At 40.2% G+C, this 24,219-nt stretch overlaps 1 protein-coding gene across 26 annotated transcripts in view; it reads right to left on the reverse strand.

Moving 5' to 3' along the window:
* The window catches only part of CAMTA1 (calmodulin binding transcription activator 1), a 913,810-nt gene that overhangs the window by 865,202 nt on the left and 24,389 nt on the right, over window positions 1-24,219 (reverse strand). For all 26 annotated transcript variants that reach the window (XR_010594216.1, XR_010594211.1, XR_010594214.1 and 23 more), the window contains exon 2: window positions 12,430-12,548. Coding sequence is in view for 20 of the 26 variants with exons in the window: in XM_065574895.1 (XP_065430967.1) it covers window positions 12,430-12,548 (119 nt within the window). In the remaining 6 variants the exon portion in view is untranslated. The remainder of the gene's footprint in view (window positions 1-12,429; window positions 12,549-24,219) is intronic.

The following is a 24,219-nucleotide window of genomic DNA, read 5'->3' on the forward strand; positions in this document are numbered from 1 at the left end:
GGACAGGGCAGGTAAACAAACCGGCCCGGCCCACCAGGGTGCTTACCCTGGTGGGCCGCGGGCCAAAGGTTGCCGGTCCCTGGACTAGATGATTATGATAATCCCTTCTGGCCTCAAAGTCTACGACAAGAAAGATTACAAAACTAGCTAGACTTCCCCCGATAAATGGGAAATAATGTCATTCAGACTCAGATTCCTGCAATGCAGTTTGCCATGAAAAACAGAAAATGCTAACAGAGTTATCTTTAAAAGTATCTTCAGTTTTGTCTAAAAACAAACAAACAAACAAAACCAAACCACACAAACCCTGGGATTGTAATTAACTTTCTTCAATTAATATGCAGGATAATTCCCTTTGAAGACTTCCTAGTTGAAGCCTAGCCCACAGGTGCAAATCAGGGGGGAAATGCTTATTTTTTCTTACTTCAATGCTCTACCATACATGCATAAAGATTTGTTGGAGATTTTTTCAACATTTACTACAGTACTGTTTTATGCAGTTCTCTAGTAAATAGACACAGTTTATTTTGGTAATATGGTTCCTTTATTATTAGACAAAGATGCCTAGAGAATTGTTTTGATATTCAATTGTAGTGACATACTGCTTCTTCTCCCCCCACCACATTCTGACTTGTTAAGGGGAAGGCGCCAAAATATAGCTTAATGTCTTAAATAATATACATCATAACTAACAAGGTTAGCTATTCACGGTCAGCACATATTGTGAGGTTGGACTAGGGGGAGGGGCAGTCACACCGCTGGAAAGTTATGGCAGCCACTGGCTAATGGTGACCTCCTTTGTTGGGGAAACAGCCATTAGTTAATTCCCAGCACTTCCTTCAAGCACTGAGATAGGCTAGCAGACAAGGTGCCTGCTTATAAAGGAACAGCTCTCTATTGCTACAAAATTCCTCCCTCCCTGCTCCATTTTGGGGGGGGGGGGGGATATTTCATTGAATGTGGTTATCAATTTCCTGGCATTCTGTATGTACATGGCTGGTTGCTGTACGTTAGATTAGGATAGGGTATGGCATTTACAGTCACTGTGGAGAGGGGTGTGGGCACAGTTGGACTTGGAAGCAATTGTGGGGTTGACATTGCATAGGTACCTCAGAACGTTGAGGTTAAGGCATGGGCATGCATTGCAATTGGTTTGTTTTCATTTCACATAACAACTAGAGAAGCTGGGGAATTTTCCATCTGACTGATTTTTTCAGAATCCTGCAAATTTCAACTTTCACTCTAGAAAAATCAAAATTAAATATTTAGTATTGATTTGGTTCAACCTGAATTGTAACATTTCATTTTGTTTAACTGACCTGAAACATTTTGTTTCTAATGAGTCCAACAAAAAAATTAAACTTCATTTCCCATCAGTATGCTGCCTTATGGGAGTTGTAGTTTGAGCCTAAATTCCTCTCTGGGTTGAGCTCCCTTGAGGACTACATCGCCCATAATGCCATGTGAATTTCCCTCTGACTAAACTTGGCATGGTCCATCACAGGAGTCATATGACTATGGATGTACCACAAGAGACAAGTATCAGAGGGGTAGCCGTGTTAGTCTGAATCTGTAAAAAGCAACCGAGGATCCTGTGGCACCTTTAAGACTAACAGAAGTATTGGGAGCATAAGCTTTCGTGGGTAAGAACCTCACTTCTTCAGATGCAAGTAATGGAAATCTCCAGAGGCAGGTATAAATCAGTATGGAGATAACGAGGTCAGTTCAATCAGGGAGGGTGAGGTGCTCTGCTAGCAGTTGAGGTGTGAACACCAAGGGAGGAGAAACTGCTTCTGTAGTTGGAAAGCCATACCTCCAGACCAGTGGCACCGCTATGGGCACCCACATGGCCCCACAATATGCCAACATTTTTATGGCTGACCTGGAACGCTTCCTCAGCTCTCGTCCACTCATGCCCCTTCTCTACCTACGCTACATTGATGACATCTTCATCATCTGGACCCATGGGAAGGAGACCCTGGAAGAATTCCACCATGATTTCAACAGCTTCCACCCCACCATCAACCTCAGCCTGGACCAATCTACACGGGAGGTCCACTTCCTAGACACCACCGTACAAATAAGCGATGGCCACATTAACACCACCCTATACCGAAAACCCACCGACCGCTACGCCTACCTTCATGCCTCCAGCTTCCACCCCGGTCACACCACACGATCCATCGTCTACAGCCAAGCACTGAGGTACAATCGCATCTGCTCCAACCCCTCAGACAGAGAGCAACACCTACAACATCTTCACCAAGCATTCTCAAAACTACAATACCCACACAAGGAAATAAAGAAACAAATCAACAGAGCCAGACGTGTACCCAGAAGCCTCCTGCTACAAGACAGGCCCAAAAAAGAAACCAATAGAACTCCACTGGCCATCACCTACAGTCCTCAGCTTAAACTTCTCCAACACATCATCAGTGATCTACAACCCATCCTGGACAATGATCCCTCACTTTCACAGACCTTGGGAGGCAGGCCAGTCCTCACCCACAGACAACCCGCCAACCTTAAGCATATTCTCACCAGCAACCACGCACCGCACCATAACTCTAACTCAGGAACCAACCCATGCAACAAACCTCGATGCCAACTCTGCCCACATATCTACACCAGCAATACCATCACAGGACCTAACCAGATCAGCTACATCATCACCGGCTCATTCACCTGCACGTCCACCAATGTTATATATGCCATCATATGCCAGCAATACCCCTCTGCTATGTACACTGGCCAAACTGGACAGTCACTACGCAAGAGGATAAATGGACACAAGTCAGATATCAGGAATGGCAATATACAAAAACCTGTAGGAGAACACTTCAACCTCCCTGGCCACACAATAGCAGATGTAAAGGTAGCCATTTTACAGCAAAAAAACTTCAGGACCAGACTCCAAAGAGAAACTGCTGAGCTCCAGTTCATTTGCAAATTTGACACCATCAGATCAGGATTAAACAAAGACTGTGAATGGCTTTCCAACTACAGAAGCAGTTTCTCCTCCCTTGGTGTTCACACCTCAACTGCTAGCAGAGCACCTCACCCTCCCTGATTGAACTAACCTCGTTATCTCCATACTGATTTATACCTGCCTCTGGAGATTTCCATTACTTGCATCTGAAGAAGTGAGGTTCTTACCCACGAAAGCTTATGCTCCCAATACTTCTGTTAGTCTTAAAGGTGCCACAGGACCCTCTGTTGCTTTCCACAAGAGACAGTCCACACAGGGGGCCTAGCCCATGAGGAAAAATGGGATTATCAGGTTCCCAAACAACAATGCACAACAATTGAAAAATGCAATTTAATACTGAACTGACACAAAATGACATTTCAAGTCATTGTACCACCATTTCAATTTCAGCAATGTTGAAATGTTTCATTTCAATCAAAAATGTCAAAACACTAGTATTTCCAAAACAGAATTTTTTTGCAATTACAACTTTTCATCCCAACATGGGATGAAAACAAATGCTGAAATGTCAGTATTTCCCATGGGATGGAAATTCAGAATTTTGCTCAGCTCTAGCTGCAACTCTGTCAGTTGGTCCCTTCCCTCAATGTAAATTAGTGGGTACAGAAAGGTGGTTGTTACCACAACTTCTGACTTTTGGAGTTGGTGGGTAACACTCCTGTTACAATTTTGACAGCAATCCAGCTTCACCAGAAAAAGGGGTTGGATTTGCAGAGAGACGTAATGACTTTGTGAGATCTGGTAGTTTCCTTATGCAGTGCTTTGCATGGGGCTGTGGCTTGCTCAGGCCTGGGGCAAGACTGGTAGGCACTGGAAATATGGGGATGCTCCAAATCTGAGCATCAAAACAGGGGGAGGCAGTTGACAGCTTAGAATCAGCCTCTGTTCTACCTGTTACTTGGCCAGGACATGTTTCTTTTAGAATACACATAAATCTTCAATAGAGTTGCAGCCACTTGGGGGGGGTGGGGGGAGGGGAGAGGAAAGAAGCAGGGATTTGTCTCCACCCTCGCTTTCTCCTACCACTCACGAGCTAAAAATATATCAGCAAATGTTTCTATTGTCATAAATTTCAAGTTATATGTCAATTCATATAGACAAATTAAGTCTTGTATAACTTACTTACCATTGTAACAGCAATTAAGAATCCTACTTTTGGGATCTTCTAAACTGCATTATTTTCTGAATGTCTTTTTTTTTTAACCTGTGGATGATTTATGGAACAGGATACTACTGTATAATAGTAATTATGACTAAGGCTCCGTGTTTGTCACGGATTCCGTGACTTTCCATGACCTCCGTGACCTCTGCAGCAGCCTGGTGCAGCTGGTCTGGGAGCCGCCTGAGCAGCTCTGGCAGCCTCTGAGCCAGTCTCGGGCCCCCCCACTCTCCAGCAGCAGGAGTTCTTTCCCTCGGTCTTTCCCTTCTCAGAAACTGCATCCCATTTCTTGTCTCTTTTCCATTCCCCAGGTACACTGGGATCCTATTTTGAGTCTCCTCTTTCAATGGGCTTGGCTTCACTAGAAAATTAACATGTTTGAACATAACTGTGAAGACTAAAGTTACGTGACACAATGTTGGGCAATACTGACCAGTTAATTCAGACCAGGGCAAACTGTGTTCAGCATCATGTGAGCTAACAATCACAACTGACATGATGCTGAACAGGATTTGACCTGGAGTACACTGACTGGACAGTCAATACATACCTCAACTGGTAAGTGACAGCTTTCAGTGGCCATCTTCAGAGTTGTGGTAATTCATGAAGCACCTGAACACTGGGATGAAAGGACTGGACATAAGCTGAGGTTCTTTACCATGCAGGAAGGAAAAGGTTAAATATGAGAGGTACTGATGGATTTTGTTAGGAAATTGAGGGAATCTATTTCTATGGGGGAAATTTAGTATTCTCTACTGTCAAATTGGTTTGGCATTCAAAAAATTAACTTCAGGAGTTTATAGCACAGTGTCTTTGGTATTACTTAAAGAAAGATGCACATATGTACTTGTAAATATCACTGTTTCTTGAACACATGGCCAATCTATGGCTCTGATGTCGCTTGAAGAAGATAAATCTCTCTGTGGTGCATTCAACTACGAAGACAGCTTCAAGAGAGCTGTTTCTGTGATTAACAGCAGGTATCCCCAGCTTCTGTCAACCTAATGAGCTCTGCTAGGAAGAGACAGGAAGACACTCTACATGCCAAGAGGCACAGCATCCCTGGGTACTGATATTTTAGAAGCCACTTCTTCCTCGTAATGCTACACTGGACCTCAGTAGATTACTTGATTCAATAAGAAGTTAGAGTTTGGAATACTTTACACAGGGCTGTCAATTAATGCAGTTAACTCAAGCAATTAACTCAAACAAATTAACTCAATTAAAAAAATTAATCGCGATTAATCGCAGTTTTAATTGCATTGTTAAACAGAATACCCATTTAAATTTATTATAAATATTTTTGGATGTTTTTCTACATTTTCAAATATATTGATGTCAATTATTCGTATGCTAAACATTCGTATGCCCCTTCATGCTTCGGTCACCATTCCAGAGGACATGCTCCCATGCTGATGAAGCATGAAGGGTCATACAAATGTTTAGCATATTTGGCACATAAATACCTTGCAAAGCTGGCTACAACAGTACCATTCAAATGCCTGTTCTCACTTTCAGGTGACACTCTAAATAAGAAACAGGCAGTATTATCTCCTGTGAATGTAAACAAACTTGTTTGTCTTAAGGCAGGTCTTCACTACGAGGGGGAGGGGGGGGGTCGATTTAAGATACGCATTAGACCTATCGGAGCCGACTTACCCCGCTGTGAGGACGGTGGCAAAATCGACCTCCGCGGCTCCCCGTTGACGGCGCTTACTCCCACCTCCGCTGGTGGAGTAAGAGCGTCGATTCGGGGATCGATTGTCGCGTCCCGAGACGCGATAATTCGATCCCCGAGAGATCGATTTCTACCCGCCGATTCAGGCGGGTAGTGTAGACCTAGCCTTAGCAATTGGCTGAACAAGAAGTAGGACTGTGTGGGCTTGTCAACACTGAAGTTTTACATCGTTTTATTTTTTAATGCAGTTATGTAAAAAAAATAATTTCTACATTTGTAAGTTGCGCTTTCATGACAAAGACTGCACTACAGTACTTGTAAGAGGGGAACTGAAAAATACTATTCCTTTTGTTTATCTTTTACAGTGCAAATATTTGTAATAAAAAATATAAAGTGAGCACTGTACACTTTATATTCTGTGTTGTAATTCAAATCAATATATTTGAAAATGTAGAAAACATCCAAAAATATTTAAAGGCTATTTTATTATTGTTTAGTGCAATTAAATTGGCAATTTATCATGATTTTTTTTAATCTCATCATTAATTTTTGTAACCGTGTGACAGTCCTAACTTTACATGATAAACCAAACTTTAAAAACCATAAGACTAGACTGAATACAATGCAAGTTATACTTAATATGTCTTGGATGTTATCAAATGCCATTTTATATGCCTTTACCGCATAGGCAATAAGCAATTAGTCAAAGAAATATTCTCATTGTTCTCAGGAGATTTCAGAGCTGATTTAGTTTGTGTAGTCAAAATACTCCAGCCCTGTAAGTACTGGCTGTTGTACAACTATGTAAAAGGTTTTATAACACTAGCCATCTTGCTGTTTCCACAAACTACACATAACAAGGAACAATCTGAATTACTTCATGCTTTTCATTAAGTTTGAGTTAAAAGGCATAATTGAGTTGTATCGAAGACAGTAAAAAATACCTAGGGTTACCATATTTCAGCAAGCAAAAAAAGAGGACGGGAGGAGCCCCGCTCTAGCCCTGCCCCTCCCACTTCCCACCCCCCTCAGAACCCCCAACCCTCCCCCCGCTCCTTGTCCCCTGACTGACCCCTCCTGGGACTCCTGCCCCTAACTGCCCCCCAGGACTCCATCCCTACCTAAGCCTCCCTGCCTCTTGTCCCCTGACTGCCCCCTCCTGAGACCCTCCCTGCATCCTAACTGGCCCCCTAGGACCCTACCCCCTACCTGTCCCTTGACTACCCCAACCCTTATCCACACCCCCAGACAGAGACCTGGGACTCCCACGCCCCATCCAGCCACTCCCCACCCCCTGACAGCCCCCCCCAGAACTCCCGACCCATCTAAACCCCTCTGCTCCCTGTCCCGACTGCTCCGATCCCTCTCCCCTGCCCCCTGACAGCCCCCCCCAGAACTCCCAAACACCCCCCCCCGCTCCTTGTCCCCTGACCACCCCTCCTGGGACCCCTGCTCTTAACTGCCCTCCAGAACCCCACCCCCTACCTAAGCCTCCCTGTTCCTTGTCCCCTAACTGCCCCCTCCTGAGGCCCCCCCGGACCCTACCCCCTACCTGTACCCTGACTGCCCAAAACCTTATCCACCCCCCCCCAGAAAGCCCGCCCCGAACTCCCGACCCCCCCCCCCCCGCTCCCTGTCTCTTGATTGCCCCCTCCAGAACCTCCCTGCCCCTTCTCCGACCCCCTGGCCCCCTTACCCTGCCGCTCAGACCAGCGTGTTGGGGAGGAGGAGCAGGGGGAGGAGCTCCAGACTGCCGGTGCGAACGGCCGGCTGGTGATCTGCGAATGCAGGGAGGGAGTGCTCTCAGCTGCAGGGGAGAGGAGGGGCTCTCTGTGGCTGTCGGAGCCCCATGTAAATGGCACCATCCGGCCGACTGCGCCCTGTTAGCCGCACGCGCTCTGCATGGGGGGGGGGATAGTTACAATGGGATAGATTCGGTCGCTCCCACTCATCTTGACTGTACCTAACTCTGAAAGTAGTTATGTGTAGCACTGTGGTTATAGCTAAGGTTTAGTGAGAGTTGGCCTACATGTATTTTTGTTTATTAAAACACAGACATTACAAATATCAAGTCTACATTAGATCTGCATTAGATCTGTGTTTAATCTGATGCATATTAATCGGGGCTTTCTTTTTTCCAATTCCCCAAACAACTTTTCTATGGATTTTCCATACCTATATATTTATTGTGAACCAGAAAATGTAGCTTAAAAGCATTTAAAATCTCTTAGCAAATTATGTAGCAACAGGTGATTTGACTCATATAACGAAATATTACAAAACACAAGACACTAATTCAGAAAGACCTACAAAAATAAGCAGCTGAAAGCTGACTAATCAAAGACTGGCACAACATTCACAGGATTTTGGCTTTAACAGATGGTTATGCGGAGTAGGTGGTCACGAGTACTCTTATTTTTCAGGGTCAGGAAGTACCCTAGGAATCTCAAATTAAAAACAGAACAAAATGGTCTTTGTCCCGAAAAACTCACAATTTAAACAGGCAACCATTTTTAGTAACTTCTTAGAGGCCAAAACACAACTACAAAAGTTGCTTAACACCATCAATTAATACTCTTGGTACACTCTGAAGATGCATCCGAAGTAGTGGGTATTCACCCACGAAAGCTTATGCTCCAATACGTCTGTTAGTCTATAAGGTGCCACAGGACTCTTTGCTGCTCTGAAGATATTGTCTCCCAGATTACCTGGTTTTAAGAATTCAATAATTCTTTCTCACTTTCTATACATAAATAAATGCTCAAAATATAACCACAGTTTAAGTTTTACACTAATTCATATCCATTCCAAACTGACAAATGCATTAAAAGAACAGCAAAGTAATTCTGAATTGAATATGTTGAAGAAAAATGATGTTAAGTATCATAACTACATCTATCTAGCTATCAAGGAAACAAAAATCTATTCTTTCAAATGTATTCTTAAAAGTCCTCTGGGCCAACTGAAAAATTAAATGGTAAATGTTTCTCAATTGAGCTATGATATCTTGACACGCAAATGATGTGTTTTGAATGTTGTGGAAAAACTTCTTGAAGAAAGATCAGGAATCATTTTATGTTATTCACAAACAGAAAACTGCCCTGAGCTGGTGCGAGAACTGGTGCTCAGAGTTATTTTAATCCATAGTCCTAGGAGCATCTCCTGAACGCTGCTGTTCCTGTGGAAGGAGGAGGAGTTTCTAGGTCAACCATTTTGGAAATAAATATACTCCAAAACAGGACTTCAGGTAAAATTTCAGACTATCACAACTTTAACCCTCCTTTTCTGATTTCTTCCAGACTTCTCAAAAAAGTTATCAAAGGATGACACAATGTGTGAAGTTTCAGGATTTTATTGTATGAAAAAATTGGTCTTATAATGGGAAATAGCTTCAGGTTTAGTTGTGGAGAGACTATCTTTCCAGAACAAGCACATCTACAAAAACATCAGTTTGAAGGGGAAAACATTGCCTCTTTGTATAGTAAAAACAAGAGGAACAGAAATTCTACTTCACAAATATTAATAGTCAAAAACAATGCTATTCAAATCCAGTTTCACACAATCATTTTCTGAAAAATAGTTATGATGTTGGGCTTAACTGAGAATTCATATGAAATCCCACTTTTACCATCCCAAACAGCAATGTATATACAGTGTCTCAGTATCTCAAAAATGTAAAGCCATAATTAAGTGGGTTGGCTAAAGTGATGATTTTACAATCTCTAGTAAAAAAAAATTAGAATTTACAAGGAACACTTTCTTCACCATGAAATATAAGAACACCATGAAGTTGATTTAAAAATAGATGAGATTTTGATAAGCAAATATATTTCCATTATTTTAGTTAAAACTGAATCATCTGAAATCAAATCTCAATAAAAAATTTTAAGCATTTTAAAATGCCCCACTTCTCTAACTGCTTATTGCATTTTTTGCAAAACCCCAGTTTTTAAAAAACCTATGTACTGAATATTAAATAGCTGAGAAACTGTGTTTTGCTCTTTAAAATTAAGTTAAATATCCCCAAAGTAGTTTTGCAGGAGTACAAAAAATACAGTTACAGAGTCAGGAGAAGATAATCTACAATAGACTAAAGTAATCTTTGGTTGTGTCAAGTACTTGTCAATTCACAATGTTCTCTCAATAACAATTTTATACAATGATATGGAATCAAGGTTTGGTGACAGAATCAGTTAATCTTAAACAAGAAATATAATAATGTCGAAGTTTACTTAATTCAGAATAAGAACCACAGTCATGGAGAAAGGGACAGGATCCCCACTTTCACTGTTTTCATATCCTACTGATTTTATTATTCACAGTATATAATTTTTGTGCATCTACACCAATATTTAAGACTGTGTTCTGCTGAAGAAAATTTAATGCTGCTAAACTTAGTTTAGGCAGAAGATTCTCTTCTCTTGGTACAAAGGCCAGGCCACTATGACCACCCATAAAGGTCAACCCTTTAAATACATTCACAGATAAATTGAAAGCAGTACAATATACACTGAAATTAATGGAAACCACGAGCCTTAATCCAAGGGCAGAATTAGTCTCTTGGCCGCTGCCAGTGAATCTCATCCTTACATCACTTGTGATGGTCTACAGTAATAACTTTTCAGAGGTAACAAAGGTACAGATGACAGTGTCAAGGTCCACATCCAAAAGACTAAGCTAAACTGATTCTCCACAGACAATGTAGTGCTGAGAAGATCATCATAATCACTTACAGTAATTGTAGCTAAAATTAATTTTATTGGCAAATTGTTTAAGACATACTTGCATCAATTATACCACGACAAGTACTATTAAAAGATTTGAACACAGCTCCCAACAGTGACTGACACATACCCCACATTCAGAGGATACTCTCAATCTCTTCTCCTAGCCTATTACACCTTGTGAGCACCAGAAAGGCAAATCATATTCCACACACCTTCTAGTTCACCCCATATTCAATCATTTCCCCCTCAAACTTGACTACTGGGTAATTTTACCCAGAATTCCTATAACTATAGATGCTATCTGCATGAGATATTATAATTAAAGTTTACAATTTATGTGCATAAATGACAGCATTATGTGAAGATTTTTGTGATAGTCTTGTATGAATGACGTGACACGAAAAAACAAAGTTTACACTTTTTAATGGCTTTGTCATCCAGAGAAGTGTCTGAAATCACCAAGCTCATTCAAGATAAAATACTGCTCTATTGTTCCGGCCATGTTAAGAGTTGTACTTGCCTAAATATTTCTCTAAAACCAGCATCTTTTAAAACCATAGGAATTGCTACTAATTCATGCTTTGTTGCAAATATAAATGCTATCACAGAAGAAAGTCAATTAAAAAAGAAAAACCTAATGACTAAGTTGCAAATTACAGCCCAATTCATGTGAGACAACACATATGTAAGCATGATACTGAGCACTGCTCTAGAAATTTTTAAATTTTTGATGGCAATTAAAAAATAAAAACCCTGACCTAATTAATCTCATTACAATATTTTGTAAATTGCAACTTGCAAGATCAAATTTAGATTTGAGACAAAAAGCGATAACATGTTTCCAACTCTGCTCAACAGATTTTTACAAATTACGATTTTTGTTTTTGTGCTTGAGTGATCACCTGCTGTCATGTACATTTTGTCGGTACATTTTTAGTTAAAACCTTTTGAAATCTGATACAAATAATTGATTACAGTGAGTCAAATTTTAATTATGGTATCCACTAAAATATTTGGGTTTTTTTCCCCACAACTTATTATTTCTTATAAAACAACTTTCCATAAATATGACAGGTATTATTTGAATAAACAATTCATATCTAAAACTATATTGAGGGTACTAAGATATAACTTGCACCCTTACTACCTAAGAGATTCAATAGGCAATGGTTTACACACAAACAGACTGCACTTTAAGTTTCAATTTGTACCCCTAAACAACTGAATATTAATGGAATGAGTACATTTCTTGTCTTGACAACAACCACAAAAATCCTGTTATGGTTAACAAGAGTTACACAGGCACAATCAGAGAATCACCTCCTGCTTTCTTTTTAGAACTGGACTGCAGGTCTGAAATACTTTATTAGTTGCATCCTCTGCTCTTAAGGGTTTCTCAGTAGTTGCTAAGCTAGCTAAGTCTCAAATCCATTTTGCAAGGAGGAATAAGTATTGCTTTACTGCTAGGAAGTCTATCATTATCCATTTTAACAGTAATTTCGCATTTTCAAAACAATAGTGTTTAGTACAGTACCAAAGCCATATCTTCATTAAGTCCTGACAACAGTAAGAACATTTAAATCAGACACATGTCGAGTTTAACTACGCCTTTGAGAAACACTGCAACATATACAAACAGAACAGACTCCTACCAAATTAGTCAGCATGCTCATTCTGTCTTTTTGAAACTAGCACAGTTCAAAGCTCATTAAATAACAGAAGTGTCTCAGAAAGTCAGTCAGCTTCTGTTAGATACCAAAGGTCATGGGTTTCCATATTAACAATTTCACCTACAATATTTCCTGAGTTTTCTTGAGCAAGAAAACAGCCAATAAGCACCAAGAAAAGTGCTATCAAAAGAAAAAAAATTAGCTACCTCATTAGTGTTCCAGCGGTGCCTCTCTTTTGGTAAACTTGAACATTTCGGTAGACATTCAAGCAGCTTCTTCGGTAAAAAGATTTTTACATGACTGCCATTGCTGTTCCCATGATCATCTAGAAGGAAAAGAATACATATGATGCATCTAACATGAGGGGGGAAATTGTTATAGTAAAATCAAATTAACAAGACCTGAAAAATCCACTAGCCTACTTGCCACTGAGGAGCAGGTAGCTTTCCATGGCAAGTGGCAGTAGGAAAACCAATTAACTTTGGGAGAATTTAAGATTTCATTTTAAAAGCCATCAAATATCTATCCCTTATGATCACAAAAGGTAACGTTCTGAATGCCAACTGAATATAAACTGAAGCAATGCCAGCTTTCTAAGGCCTGGTATCCATTAGAATTGTGGCAATATAGTAATGTTGCTTGGGGTATCATTTCTGGCAACATTTTTATAGCAGCAAAAACTGCTTTTGCTGGTATAGTGAGAGAAACAAGATGCAGAGCTTGAAAGCTTGTCTCTTTCACCAACATAAATTGGTCCAATAAAAGATATTATCTCAACACATGCATCTGATGAAGTGGGTATTCACCCACGAAAGCTTATGCTCTAATACATCTGTTAGTCTATAAGGTGCCACAGGAATCTTTGTCGCTATCTCAAACAGTCTTTCTAATATCCTCGGACTGACGTGGCTTCAACTACACTGCATATTTGCTGGTATAGATTATTTCACTCAGGGAAGTTATATAAGCCATACTGGAAAAAGCACTTTTTTGCCAGTATAAACTGCATCTACACTGGGAGGATTTGCCAGTTTGGTTTTCTGGCAAACCTCTTCTAGTAGATACCTGGCCTAAATCTGCAGACATCCCAAGTATCTCTTCAGCTATTGAAACAGCTTTGCCAAGCTGCAGCAGAGTAAAAATTCAGTCTTGTCAACTTCCACTAGCTATTGAGATCTCTGTGAGAAGTAGATCTGACCACAGTCAGATCAGTTTCATTCTTCAGCCACTTGGGAAAGCACACACAGTTCCTTAGGGCAGGTCTACACTACCGCTTAAGTCGATCTAACTTACATAGCTCAGGGCTGTGAAAAAATACCCTCCCCCCCCCCCCCCCCCGAGCGATGCAGGTTACAGCAATCTATGCGCAGGTCCACACTGGTGCTACTTCAGCAGGAGATGTGATCCCGTCGGCAGATTGTATCTTCACCAGACACACTACAGCAGCGCAGCTGACGTAGTGCTTCTAGTGCAGACCTGGCCTCAGAGTATCTAGAGGGCTGGCAGTGGGGGTAGAGTGATGGAAAGTCTTGCCCCATGCATTAGTCAGGTGACTGCAGAATGGGAAAAGGGGTGAGGGTGAGACAAAAATTAACCTTTCTCCAGTAACCACAAGGGTTGGGTGTTCAAATTTATTAGCAAAATTCATGGCAACACTCTAGTAGAAATCCCGGTACTATTAACATTTTCATGATTATCTATTTTCAATAGCATCTAAAGGCTCCAATAAGGATCCAAACTCATTTGTGCTGCACATTGTGTACACAATGCAAGAGTCTGTCTTTAGATTGTCTTTAAGTTTGAGACTAACAGGGGAGCAGGATACTGCATCAGTCAAGTGCTCTGGACAATAACAGGCACAAGTTCTGTTAGTTCTAGCTCACCCCACCCACTTCTCTTCTAGATGGTGTACAGAGTGAGAATAGTCAAAATATGTATAATTTTATATATTTTATGTATGTTTTTATATACTGTATGTACCTTTTAAACAAACATCAACTTCCCAACAGGCTTTGGCTCATAAGTATATGGTCAATTTTTCAGACCCCACGTTTATAAAATACTAGATTTGTGTTTCAAATATCAGTCCATTTTATTTTCATAACATAGAAGCCAACATGATGTTAGAAGACATTTTCAAAGTGTTTATAGAGGTTCTCAATTATTTTTCAATCACATACCCACTCAACATTTTTGTACGTTTTTAATCTCTGAGGCCACCCCCACACAATAGCTGAAAAGATACTCACGCTGCCCTTGCGCAACCCCCCACCCCCACCCCGCCGAGACTCACTTCCTCCAGGAGGTCCTCAGACACTAACCTGCATGTTCGTTGTAGCATTGTGACCCCATGAGCAGTACTGTGAACTGGCACATAGTGTTGCATCATCACTCACCCAAATTTGGGCCAACTAACTAGACCTCCCGAGTCCCCACCAATAGAAAGTTACACACACACGGCTGAGAACCTATGGTATAGTAATGTACAGCTACAGTAACCAATAACAAGGAAAATGAGAAATACAGGATTAGGAGGATTTTAAAATCACTTTGGAAAGCAGAACCTGGGTGCAAGCTAGTAGCTGAATAGCCCAAGTATTTTTAAGGCTTGATTGTGCTCTCTTATGTGAAGTACAACAATATGCATCCTGTTAGATCAACTGCTCATGCAAGCACAGCAGATTATTTTATACGATATGCAGTGATGCGTGTGACAGACACGAGCTGTTCTGTAATAGTTTATGACTACTGCATGTTGGCCAGTTATTGGGATGTTTACTACATAACTATAGCGGGTTAAATCAACAGGACTTTTGGGAAAACAAGCAGGAAGGAGGAAATGACTCAAGCTAGTAAACAATTTAGAGTGGTTAAAAGACAATGCCTGAGCTGATTCTACCTCATGACTCCAGTCAAGGTGCAAAACCTGTTTTGCCACACAGGGCAGTGCTGGGAACTGAGAATAAAAGAACTCAGACTGAATAAAAAGACACTCTTTTCCAGAGGGAGATTAATTGCTGTCAGGAAATTGTTCAGGCTGACACCCAAGATCATCTGTCTCTCAAATTAGACCATCACAGGATGGTAGGGCTTTAGGTAAGAGACATGCATGTAGATAGAGAGAAAAGGATTTTAAAACTATGCTATTTTCCGATTGTTAAGATTAAACAATTCTTTGATGCAAGGCTGTCTGGTAGGGTTGCCAACTCTGATTGAAGCTATTCCAGGAGATTCTCCCTCCTCCCCCCTGTGACGACAATGTCATTTTCTCTAAATATCCTATTTAAATATCCTCCCGGATTGCTTTCAATAGTCGCCGGGAGATCAATGCCAATTCCGGGACACTCCAGGCCAATCCTGGAGGGTTGGTAACCCTACTATCTGGTCATTATACTAAACACTGGTCATAGACTCTCAAAGGGAAGAACTGCAGGTGTCAAATCCCGTTAGCCCTGCTGAGTAGGCACAGTCAATACACAGTGTACCGGGGCCAATGCAAGAGTGGGAAAACAGAAATTCCAGCTCTGAGAGAGCTGAAGGCATAAGGCCAGATACCTGAGAGGGTGCAGTCAGAGAGACCAAAGAAGACAGAGTGTGCAACTAGGCCTGCAATCAGGACAAAGTGCAACTGAGAGAGCAAACTAGATCCACTGGATCTTTTGATTTTAATTAGATCTCATGATCAACTCCACAATAAACGTCTACTCTAATGGGTTGTATTCATGCCATTAGCAACCATGTACATAAACTGCTGATCTCCAGGAGTAACACAGCAGCTCTTATGGCCCTTTCAGGGTAACATATTTGAGTGCAACTCTTAGCATAAATATGGGTTTCACTTTGGGTTTTGCTCTTTTCTACAAGAAATTGGATGGTACTGGTTCATGCTGTAATGTCAAAGCCAAAACAGGAAAGAATTTTCCCAGTCTGATATTATTCCAGGATCCAGTACTTGCTATCCTATGTCTTCTGCGATCTTATTTAATGCAGTTTTCTGTACAAATTCACTTGTACCAATTTCCTTGGAAAAGGATATAGCCAAAATTATTGGAATTATTAAGAACCTACAAAATATAAAATGAGAGAATAAATTCTTTAAATACTTGAAGTTTTCCTTGGTGAACAACCAATCTCGCAAGACTGAAAAAAGTTTCTGGTGAAACTGACTTCTGTAAATAGTGATCTGAGAGGGGCAAAGTTTGGCAGGGTACTAATTCAACTTGCTGCTTTGGAACTATGCAACGACTAGGTACAAATACTTGATAGGCCTCAGATCCTAACACTTCCAATCCACATACTTAAAAACAAAGTGTTTCTCCTCATATTATACTCTGTAACTGGAGATCAGATGGGGCCTACCAACTATGCACCCCCCAGATTTAAATTAAAAGGGGTCTTGGTGACAGGGCACTTTCAGACCAGGGCCCTTGACTCTACAGGCACACTGCAGAGCTAAAGCTTATTTTCACATGTTTTTGTTTGAAGGAATATTAGAAAGGGTCTAAAGTTAATTCTCCTTTTCAGTAATGGGGTAAGAGAAAAAGTCAGAATCTATTTGATAAGCCAGGCTCTAAAATTGCTTTTTTGAATATTGCATATGTACTGGGTGATCTGATAAGCACGCTTTAAACCAAAATAAAGTTTAAGAACAACTAATAATTCGGTACACATTCACAACTCCAAAAATGGCTAAAGCCAACCTTAAAACCACCCAGCCAGACCATTTCAAAGTAATCAGCAGCATGGAAGAAGTAGCTGCCATCCTGCTTTACTACACTGAGTACTAATGAAAAATCCATCTCAGGGTAGGGCCTAAAAATGGTCCAACCATCCAAATAATAATACTGTTGCATGAGATGACACCCAGAGTTGATGACCTCCAAAGCAGATTTAATCTTGTTGAATGGTAAGTTTGACCAAATGACACTGAAGAAACAAAAAATAGTGTGTTACTTTAATGATACGTACATGCTTCCCCACCCTCTCCTAAGCTCAATATTCATTTGCTAAATGAGCTCACCTTTTAGCATTCTCCACTCCTATTACCTTAGTATTTATTATCCTGTGATCTAAAGAAAACACTTTTTTAAGCCATCAAGATGCCTCACAGTAGCAGAAGCTAGACAGCAGTTCTAAGCATAGCAAATGCCACATAATGAAAAAATTCTTCGCATCTGATTGATAATGGAAATCTCACCCATTCAACTTTGACAAGAACTGTGATGAAGTTAACATGAAACTGATGGCAAAAGGCATTCTGTGCCACACAGAGTAAGCTCCTATAATAAGATTAAAGTGGTTTGTTATCCCATAAATACAATGGAAAACTTGCCCTAGCAGATCATGTTTCTTTTCTGAATAAGATGTACCTACTATGATAATAGCAAAAGGGGGAAAAAAACAACAACAAACAAACAAACAAACAAAAGCTTTTCCTTGTGATAATCTCCCTCTAAATTCTATGGGGTATATCCACCCCTTGAGATACTAATTGACAAACAAAAATCAAAGTCACATGCACAAGTACTGAAAATTAAGGCCTTGAACCTATAAATGCTTAAGCAGGTATGTAACTTTACCTACAGGAATAGTCCTATTAACTTCAATGGGACTATTCATGTACTTAAAGTTAAATATGTGCATAAGCGTTTGCAGTATCAGGAACAAAAATTGTATCTGTACTACAAACTTGGTGACATAAAATATTTGTCACTTCAAAACAAAATTTCTTCAGCATTAACAATACATTAACAAAGTTAGTCACTTGTTTTAAAAATATACATAGGCCAAAAGTCTCAAAAAATAGGAGCCTCAAGTTAGATTTCCTAAACTCATATTTAGGTACATATGGGTGGGATTTTCAAAAGGATGTAATGGGACTTGTGCTCCTAAATCACTTGACTTCAATCTGCAAATCCTGAGAAGTATATCCCCTACTTGAAGCATTTCAGCTTTCATGACTTGTGAAAGTTCAATGTATATCAGAAGGTGATACTGGTTGCAAAATCAGCACAGGCAATTTGCTTATCACTTTTGTTTGAATACGTGCAGTTGTCTTTTTCAGTACAGAAGAGCATTTTAAGAGTGAAATGTCTTACTAGGAAAAAAAATCTATGTAAAATCTGAAACTCTACTAACAATTAGTAAATTAAACAAATGAGTACAAAACCATAGCAATTTAAGAGTATAAAATGGGAAGTAAAGAACTAAGAATTGACTGGGGAAAACACTGTTGCAGAGACGCCCAAGAAAAATAGAGTCAGGTCTGGCAGGAAAGAACAGGAAATGCTGGGAATGAGCTGAGTGACTGGTGGATCTTGCCCACATTCTCAGAGTCTAACTGATCACCATATGAGTAGTCGGGAAGGAATTTTCCTCCAAGTCAGATTGGCAGAGACCCTGGTGGTTTTTCACTTCCTCTGCAGCATGGGGCATGGGTCACTTGCAGGTTTAAACTAGTGTAAATGGTGAATTCTCTGTAACTTTAAACCATGATTTGAGGACTTTAGTAACTCAGCCAAAGATTAGGGATCTACCACATGAGTGAGTGGGTGAGGTTCTGTGGTCTGCAACGTCCAGGTGTCAGACTAGATGATCACGATGGTCCATTCTGACTTTAGTAAGTGTATCTGAGAAAGAATATACATTGCAATTTTAAACCTAACCAGTGTCCCTTAAGTGTCTTGCCACAATGTCAGATCATGTTAGTATTAGAGTCAAGTGAGTCTAATATTTATTTAATTTTCTTTCTTGATATAGGAATTAGATACAGTGCTCCTGTCAGATAATTTCTAAGTTATCTTAAAAAAATATATATATATAGTTTTCAGTTGCCTCAGTAGCCCCTGGAATCATGGTTAAAGATCCCCCTCCCCAAAACCTGAAATGGCGCCCCTATGGGCCAGCACAGAATTTGCCCCCATGCACAGCCCCATTGGCTTGACTGGAGGTGCCCCCCGTCCAAATATACAAGTCAAACTACGCTATTAGTACTCTGAGAAGAGGGGACTGGAAAGGGGAGAGTTTGGGACAAGGCCTTTCAGCTACAGGCCAGGTAATTCAAAGAGTTATTTTTGACATAAAGGTAAGTCACAGATTATTTTCTAGCCCAAAGTACATTTTGAAGTAAAAAAAAAATACAATCCGATTACTTGCTGCAGCAACAAAATTTGGTTTAATTTCAAAAGGACAATGTCCTCTTTCTAATACTATGTTACAACCATGCAGTTGCAAATTAGCTAATGCTGTCACAGCTAGGCAGTTTAATTTGTGAAATGCATGAAAGCAGAAAACATGTTACTTTGTCCATAGGAAGTTCCTATTTCCAGACCTCTTCATAAAATGAAATATGAGATCCAACAGTTTGCCACCTCATTTAACAAAATTTACCACATTCACTAAACATCATTTCAGTTTTACAGATTTTTAAAATACTCTATAATTTGCAGAAAACATCCTTAACTTGGGCTCAAAATATATTTACACCCATGAAGTATAAGACTTTTAGAAAGGAAATTGCAAAATATCGAAAGATGTGGTGAATGTGGAGCGGATATTTTATATAGCAATTCTGATCTGTAATAATTACCGCACGTGACCTGATTAGCAAGATAGTCACTGTATAGCTACATTGGGCTTTCTGTACAAATGTATTGGTTTAGCTTAATAGGGAGCTGTTGGAAAAACAAACAGAAAGGCAACTCAATAGCTCTAAATAAGAGTCTCCCAACAAACCTTTGGGGACAATTACAAGACAATGGCTTAGTGAAGATGCTATTTCTAGGCCCCAGCCAAAGCCAAAGCCACAATTGTTTTTCCAAGCCTGGGAGCCTAGTAATGGACTCTGAATGGGTAAAAGGTCTCTCTAGAGAGGGAGTAGGGGCAGTTGTCAATTTGTTGAGGAAACAGACTGATACGGACACAGAGACATGTCCTGCAATAGTGTCTGAATCAGCTGGGGCCCTTCCCCAAGTTTCCAGGGGGATGATAAGCCTTAGGTAAAACAGGAATAATTATAGACTGTTATTTTCTCTGAAATGCTTTAATATTAAACTAACAATACTTTGCTTTAAGAAAGCCTTTTGGTCACTGGATGCCACTGGTTATAGCTCCTGAGGAACAGAACTGCAGGTTCTGAAGTCAGATCTACCGATGTAACCAGTTAGTAGCAGAGTATTGCAGCCCAATGCCTGGTCTGAGAATAGGAGAATCACACTATTCCTACCCAAAAGAGGTGATTGCCTGCAGGCCTGAATGGGGGTGCACTCAGGGAGAGCAGAAGGGGTTAGAGGTGCAACTAGCCCAATAACTGACAGAAAGATCTCAACAATTCATATAGAAAGCTAGATTTATTACAGTGCTTACTGACTGGTCCACTGAATACACTGTAGCTAGACAAATTTATGCAGGGTAAAAAACCTTGTACTTTATTATGACAAAGTAGATTTGGAATCTGGGACAGATGATGGTATCACAAAGGGAATTGAAGCTTAAAGAGTTGTGGAGATCACCATTGTGACTCAAGTTTCCTTTCAGGCAAAGCTGCAGAAGAAACTGATTTTTATGCTTGATACAGCCACTCAATTTATGGGTGCCAGATTCACCAGACTACAGCAATCTCCATTCACATATGATCAATATTATCTCTCCACACAATGGTCTATTGATAAAAGGCAAAATTAACTTTTCTACCTATAAAATTTTGATTTCTTCTAGTATGTATCCACACTCAATTAAAGAATATTTCTGTTCAACCTAGGAGAAGGATGCCAGAGCTCAGTGAAATGAACAGAAAAAGGCTAGTGTGAAGCGATCAATCCCTTGTTGTCCAGTCCAACCATCTGGCAGTCAGAGGCTATGGGGCATCCAGAGCATGGGTTTGTACCTGGACCATCTTGGCTAATAGCCATTGATGAACCTATCCTCCAAAAACTTATCCAATTCTTTTTAAAATCTACTTATAGTTTTGGCCTTCACAACATCCCCTGCAAACAAGTTCCACATGTTGACTCTGTGTTGTGTGAAGTAGTACTTCCTTTTGCATTTTAAACCTGCTGCCTATTAATTTCATTGGGTGACCCTGGTTCTTGTGTTATGTGAAGGAATAAATAACACTTCCCTATTCACTTTCTCCACTCCATTCAAGATTTTATAGACCTCTATCATAACCCCCTTTAGTCAGCTTTTTCCAAGCTCAATAGTCCCAGTCTTTTTAGTCACTCTCTCATACGAGAGTAAGAACAGCCATACTGAGTCAGACCAAAGGTCCATCTAGCCCAGTATCCTGTCTTCCGACAGTGGCCAATGCCAGGTGCCCCAGAGGGAATGATCAGAACAGGTAATGATCAAGTGATCCATCCCATGTCACTCATTCCCAGCTTCTGGCAAACAGAGGCTAGGGACACGATCCTTGACTATCCTGGCTAACAGCCATTGATGGATCTATCCTCTATGAATTTATCTAGGTTTTTTGAACCCTGTTATAGTCTTGTTCTTCACAACATCCTCTGGCAAGGAGTTCCACATGTTGACTGTGTTGTATGAAAAAAATACTTCCTTTTGTTTGTTTTAAACCTGCTGCCTATTAATTTCATTTGGTTACCCCTAGTTCTTCTGTTATGAGAAGAAGTAAATAACACTTCCTTATTTACTTTCTCCACAACAGTCATGATTTTATAGACCTCTATATGGAAGCTGTACCGTACCCATAATCATTTTTGTTTCCCTTCTCTGTACCTTTTCCATTTCTAATATATTTTTAAGATGGGGCAACCAGAACTGCATGCAGTACTCAATGTGCAACCATACCATGAAATTATAGAGTGGCATTATGATATTTACTGCCTTATTATCTACCCCTTGCCTAACAATTTCTAAGATGGTTAGTTTTTTTGACTGCCACTGCACATTAAAAAGCAACAGAGGATCCTGTGGCACCTTAGAGACTAACAGAAGTATTGGGAGCATAAGCTTTCGTGGATAAGAACCTCACTTCTTCAGATGCAAGTCAGATGCCTTGCATCTGAAGAAGCGAGGTTCTTACCCACGAAAGCTTATGCTCCCAATACTTCTGTTAGTCTCTAAGGTGCCACAGGACCCTCTGTTGCTTTTTATAGATTCAGACTAACACGGCTACCCCTCTGATGCTGCACATTAAGTGGATGTCTTCAGAGAACTATCCATAATGACTCCAATATCTCTTCTTGAGTGGTAACAACTAATTTAGACCCCATCACTTTTGTATGTATAATTGGGATTATGTTTTCCAATATGCGTTAAATGCATTATTTTGCATTTATCAACACTGAATTTCATCTGCCATTTTGTTGCCCAGTCATCCAGTTTTATGAGATCCCTTTGTAATTCTTTGCAGTCTGCTTTGGACTACAAGACATGAGTGTATCTAATTAATTAAGCCTAGGTTCTAGAATGAGTATTATGATTTTATTTTATATAACCATATATTTCCAAATTTTCTACTTGCTATTACTTGAAACTCTGTGCTCTATTAAATAAATTTATACTTGATTTCACTATAAATATACCTCAGAGTAGGTTAAGTGGAGTAGTGACCTCAGGTGGAACTGGTAAGACTGGCTGTACTGTTTCTTTCAGAGCAATGGATCTGTGAATACAGCAAGTGCCCAGTGGATCAGGGGCTGGACAATCCGAGGAGATGCTCGGAGGGTCCAAGGGTTGGTGTGTGCCTATTGCTAACCTGTAAAGAGAGAACAGTGCCTGCATAGGCCTAGAGGGGAATGCTTGTATTGCCCGTAGCCAATGGAGTTGGGGAGCTGACCCCTGGCAAGCACAGGCAAGGCTTCCTCATACTAAGGGGAGATGGTAGTGCACTGCCTCACTCTCAGTCCCCCTGAGGAGCATCACATCTACCATGTCTGACATTAGAGCTCTGCACTGGGACTAGGGTCCCGGAGGACCCATTGCCAGAATAGCAGGAGCGGGATTAAAGAAGGGTCCCCCGCAGAGCTCTATCTGACATGACATTTGACTAGTTTATATGCAAGTAGATGAAGTCACATATTGTTACTGTTTTAGATTTTGTACCTCTGATCTCCCTCAATATTGTGCATTCACTATCCTGATTCAGAAACTGGTACTTATACCCTATCAGATTTTTATTCTTATGATTTGAAATTTATAACTAAAGATTCTACTGCATGATCCTCTTCTCTTAGAATCTTCAAAATATTTTAAGTACAATGTTACTTCCCCATATTTATGACCTGATCTGTTCTTCCTCTACAATTTACACCCAGGTATTATAGCCTTCCACTGACACACTGCTTTGTGTCATTTCACCACGTTTCAGAATTCTTGCATTAAATAATAATTAAATTGTATAATATTTAATAATTGCTACTGAAGGAAATGCCTACTGGATAGAGCACCAGACTGGGACTCAGGAGACCTGGGTTCTTTCCAGGCTCTGCCACTGCCTGCTGGTGACCTTGGGCAAATTACTTAACCTCTCTGGGTCTCAGTTTCTCCAGCTGTAAAATGGAGATAATGACGATAACCTCTTTTGTGAAGTGCATTGAAAACTACTGATGAAAAGTGCTATATAAAATGTAGGTATTTTTTAAAAAACTGCCTGGCTACCAAATATTCTAAATTCTCCCACTGAAATATCAATAGATGATTCATCTTTTCCAAAATAAAACCATAACCCTATAAATAAGGGATATAAATCAGGGACTGAGTGGAACAATAATATAGTTTTTGGACTAAATCACAAATATGCAATTTCTAATTAACTTGATTTATATACATACACTATACCCAATTAACATACTTCAACAAAATGTGATTTTTCTAAAAGTTAGAGGAATGTGTCTCAATAATACCCAAAGTTCAGGCTTAATTTCTAGCACAATAGGTGCATCCTAGAGAGGATAATTTACTTCTTGTAGGACTGAAAATTCCTCCACAGTTTAAAAGTAAATAAAGTCACAATACCACCATGCCACTAACACTCA

Source organism: Chrysemys picta, chromosome 21, assembly GCF_011386835.1.
Source record: "Chrysemys picta bellii isolate R12L10 chromosome 21, ASM1138683v2, whole genome shotgun sequence".
NCBI classification, from domain to species: domain Eukaryota; kingdom Metazoa; phylum Chordata; order Testudines; family Emydidae; genus Chrysemys; species Chrysemys picta.